This window comes from Olea europaea, unplaced genomic scaffold (assembly GCF_002742605.1).
Source record: "Olea europaea var. sylvestris unplaced genomic scaffold, O_europaea_v1 scaffold126, whole genome shotgun sequence".
Lineage (NCBI taxonomy): Eukaryota > Viridiplantae > Streptophyta > Magnoliopsida > Lamiales > Oleaceae > Olea > Olea europaea.
Window position 1 is genome coordinate 300,013 of NW_019230046.1, and position 4,831 is coordinate 304,843.

At 35.8% G+C, this 4,831-nt stretch overlaps 1 protein-coding gene across 1 annotated transcript; it reads right to left on the reverse strand.

The window, feature by feature from the left end:
* Window positions 1–3,311: 3,311 nt before the first annotated feature.
* On the reverse strand, window positions 3,312–3,849 carry LOC111374565 (60S ribosomal protein L39-3). The gene is made up of 2 exons (XM_022997247.1): window positions 3,721–3,849; window positions 3,312–3,631 (listed from the first exon to the last, which is right to left on the reverse strand). Exons 1-2 carry the CDS (start codon window positions 3,721–3,723, stop codon window positions 3,479–3,481), a joined length of 156 nt encoding a protein of 51 aa, XP_022853015.1. The 5' UTR covers window positions 3,724–3,849; the 3' UTR covers window positions 3,312–3,478.
* Between the last annotated feature and the right edge of the window lie 982 nt (window positions 3,850–4,831).

Sequence of the window (4,831 nt, forward strand, 5' to 3'; positions counted from 1 at the left end):
CCCTTTTTTTTTTTTTTTTGATATCCAGGTATCCACCTTACAGTGACTAAATCCTGGAGTCTACACATTGGCCCCTCAAATTGCAGACAGGTTAAACCGCAGGTTGTGCCCCACACTGACCAGTGCTCAAGAGCCCCCCTAACTGATCTGTCAAAGTGCCAAACAAGTCGTTTCCCCATTTTTGCACCTTGCCTTCCAGTAGAGCTCCTGCCTTCCAGAATAAATCCTGCCTTCCTGGAGAATATCTGCCTTCCAAGAGCCTTCCAGGAATCGAACTCACGACCTCTGATCTGCCAGTCTTGAAGCGCCCTCATCTTTGCCAGTTGGAATGTGCCTTGAGGGGCTTTTTGTCATCTTCTTTTAATGTATGGAGTTGTTGTTATGGGCCATTTCCTCGATCTCCGACCCAATTCTTGTACTATTTAGCAAAGATGAAGCTCCAGTTGTTGGCTACCGCTGTAAAAGAAGAAGAAGCTCCAATCTTCTTCCCTTAGTAAGTCAGCACCCTCATCTCTCTACTTCAACATGTATCTTTCGATAATTAGCCCATGTCTATCATCATTTAACAAATTAAATTGTTTGCTACAGTAACATTCTTCATCACGCATTCACATAATAAAATATTTTATACATAAATTAATAAAGTTTCTTTAAATTTTAACCACACATTTTCCAAAAAATACTATTCAAAATTCTTTAATTTATCTCATAATGGGAGACAAACAGGCTCTTATATGTAAGAGAAAAAGAAGCATGTTCAAATTAAAACCTATGGTTTGAAGTGATTATATTTCGCTTTATTTGCTAGTTGCTAGACTACCGATTTCTTCACACTCAATTTCACATTGTTGTGTTAGATACAGGCATATTTAGCATTTAGCAAGCATTATGCTTGACATCATTATTATTTTCGGTGTAATGACAATATTTATATCAAAATAAAATTGTTGAATTGTTATTGCCTTCTTGTCTTATTATCGAATTATTTTATCCTTGTCGTCTTATCATTGGATAGCTTGAATTGTTGTTGCTTTGTCAATTTATCGTTGGTTATTTTTGCCTTCCTAACTTTTTGTTAGAAATTGTTGTTGTGGAGTTGAATTGTTAACGTATTTACGTTGTTTCTAGCTACGAAGAAAAAAAAGGCATATGTCACATGGCATATCTGCATGGTTCTTTGATTAGAGGAGCTTTAGTAGAATAGGTATATATTTGTCGCATGACATGTAGGCCCATGGACCTTTTGTGGCTCACGTGACGTTTTGTTTGATTAACTCATCTAATTTCTTTTCTCATTATTTAATTGATAATAGATTTAGATTGATTTCAGTATTAATATTAATCCTCCAAGTTCGAGTTACATATTTATGCGAGACTAAGGATTTTGATGTTTCTACACTACTAGTGTTGAAATCGTTGGACTGTGGAGTACTAACCATTATACAATTTTTCTATCTTCTTCGAGGTAGTACGCTGAGCGGAGATCACCAAAACATGGTAATAACATATTGGCTTTCATAGATTTATGATCCATATGTGTTTCGAGAATTCTCTGTTGTTAGGTCCTAAAGTTTTATTTTGTAGTTTGGTAATTTGACCCATTTAAGAGAGACGAACTTTAGAGGCTCGACCCATGTAAGGAAAAGCAAGCCTAAATCATAAGTTAGTTTAAGCGCAAAGGGTTAAATCATTTTTAAGTTAAAATGATGTTTAGTCTAATTATCTAATATGTAACTTTGTTATAGCATAATGGTCATCTTCATAAGATTCTAGAGAAATGACTCAGGTACGAACATATTTTTCCAAAAAATGTAAAATCATGTTATTGTTATTGTTATTATTATTTTTATGACGGAGAAACCCGCGACCGCTACCCTTCGAGTGCGCAATGGGTAAACTCTCGGGCTGACGCAATAACCTACATACCACGCCAGCCAGCTAAACCATACTAAGCAAGCCCGATGCAACAGGCTCGACCGAAAAAGTGTTGGTAGAGAGAATTGAACTCGTGACCAAAAACCTTCGCGCTCACCTACTCCACCAACTCGATCACCCCATTAGGGGCAACTATTACGGGTGCAGTACAATGCAATGCAATAGTCAAATTGTATGGGTATTTCAAGGGAACCATGAGGTTCCGACATCATAAGCAAAAATGGCTCCCAATCTTGGTGGATTTATCCAGGCTTAAAAGGATCGTGCGATACAAATCATCTACCCAAGCTATTAAGTCAGAACTGAAACTGTAAATTCAATTCAAGATAACTCCAAAAGGAAAGTCGAACTTAAACCATAACAGAGCAATCTTTCTTTCAACGCCCCCTGTTTATCTAACATTCTCCAAAAAATCTTAATATGATGCTAACAACCTAGAGTCAATAACTAACTCAATCATGCTTGGTGCACATCATAGTATACACCAAATTTTACACTATGCCACGTGGCAACACACAATTGGACTGTTTAAAAGAAAAAAAGGTTTTTTCAACAAATCAAATCTTGACACCAAGGATGTTGTCAACCATGATATACAAACATTGATGTACAAGTAACTTTATTCTAATTCAATAACTACAATTGCATGATACAGTCCAAGGTCGTACTGAATATAGCATCTCATTTACAAAAGTGGCCCAATAATACTACAAACCTATCATACAAAGACAATAATGAAGAATACAGATGATAATACAGCCAGCTATTTGCAGGTATACCCAAGTAGGGAAGTGCTATAAGTACGTAATTATCTACATAATGGTGTCCATAATTACACGTAGCACTAGATCCAACATTTAATTCAAATCTCACACTTGCACATGCACATCAACAACTGGATGAGTGCCACAACACATTATAGACACCATTATATGCAATAATTATGTACAAGTAGAATTTTCCAACCAAGAATAATGTTATTCATATAATCACTTGAATCTTGAAATGTAAGGGGTGTGGTAATTTTCACATAATCGTCTTCTACACCTCTCTCTCTTCAATATCACCGTTCAATCTATCACTCTATAACCAAGTAGTGCCAAGGACATCTAGCATAATTGCAATGAGTTGATTCAGCATGCGAGATAAATTAAGGCAAAAGACAGAATCCTAACATTTCAAAATCAATCAATTCTATAAGGGGTCAATCCACTGTCTATAGAAATTAGCATTCAGGAAGGGAGCCCTCCAAATAAGAGCCACGGTAAGTGATTCAAACCCAGCCGAGAAACCTATGTGGTGCGTTCAGACTCTCACTACATCTAGAAGTGAGAAACCAATCAAACCATTTATATCACAGAAAGAATAAAAACCACTGAACAAAATTACCAAAATTAAATTTCTATGTTAATTCAAGACATAGAAGTATTAAAATCATTTAAAATACATAGCAATCTCAATACTGATGATTTAATTCCAAAACATTAAACCCTAATGGGAAACCAAAGCAGAATGTAAGAACGCTAACAAGTAAGGGCTTGGCTTAGAAGCCGAGCTTCGTGCGGCGCCAATGGCGACGCTTCGCATTGTAGCGGATGGTATTGTCAGTGCGCAGCCTGATCCAGTACGGAATTGGCCTGTTCTGCCTCTGCTTCTTCGCCAGCTTCTTCTTTATCATGAATGTCTTGTGTGACGGCTGTACATACAAATTACATTAAAAAAATCCATATTCAGAGAAAATAAAAAAGGATATTCATGTGATCACGGAGAGAGAAAGTGACCAACCATTTTCGATTCTGGAGGCGGAAAGAGCTCTCTGACTTTGCTTGTGCCAGTGAAAATGGTTGTGAAGATGAATGGCTGAAACTTATATACCCTAATTCTAAAATCGATAACTAGGGCTTCGATTTGACATAGTTGTGTCAAAACTGGCCGGATGACCCAGTTCGAGTCCGTTTATAGTTGGGCCATCATAATAGGTTACCGTGTGGGCTGGACCAATCCAGTCTAATAACCTATAAGTTATAATTCAATTTTTTTTCTTTTTATTTTTCAAAAAAAAAAAAAAAAATAGGGCAACTGACACGGGGTACCGTAAAACATTGAAAAATCATTATAAGGGGGTGTTGAAAAGATTTTTCATTTAAAAAAATTAATTTTTTTAAATGAAAAATCTTTTCAACACCCCCTTATAATGATTTTTCAATGTTTTACGGTACCCCGTGTCAGTTGCCCTATTTTTTTTTTTTTTTGAAAAAAAAAAAAAAAAATAGGGCAACTGACACGGGGTACCGTAAAACATTGAAAAATCATTATAAGGGGGTGTTGAAAAGATTTTTCATTTAAAAAAATTGATTTTTTGACCATTATTTCACTACTCCAGCGATAATTTTTGACTTTTTCTCTCACAGATGGCCCCCATTTTTCTCCTAACGGTCAAATAATCAATTCCCAAAATCTCTACTGAACAAGGCCTAAATATCAAGCATGTCGTGTGTATAGAAATATCCTATCAGAATTTTGTGAGAACACTTGACAAGTTTTTGTTGGACAATGGCAAAAAAAAGAAGAAAAAAAAAAGAAAGGTGAAATTCTGGCAAAACTGCTTGTGTACAAGCAGATAAATTCTCTAAATATACGTCAACTTACATCTTTAGAACTTATTTTTTATGTTATTTGTTGGAAAATATGAGTAAATGGCTTACTTTTGGCACAATTTTCGATTGACCCGTTGGTCCAAATTGGAAGATCAAAGTTGATTCGTATTCTTCTCCGTGAGAGCATCAAAATCATATATTTACTTGCCAAAAATGATGTTTGGGTGAATAAGAAATTCGAGCTCAAAGTTGACCATTGAAAGATGGTTATGTGGAAAAAATGAGTTTGTCCCACCTAG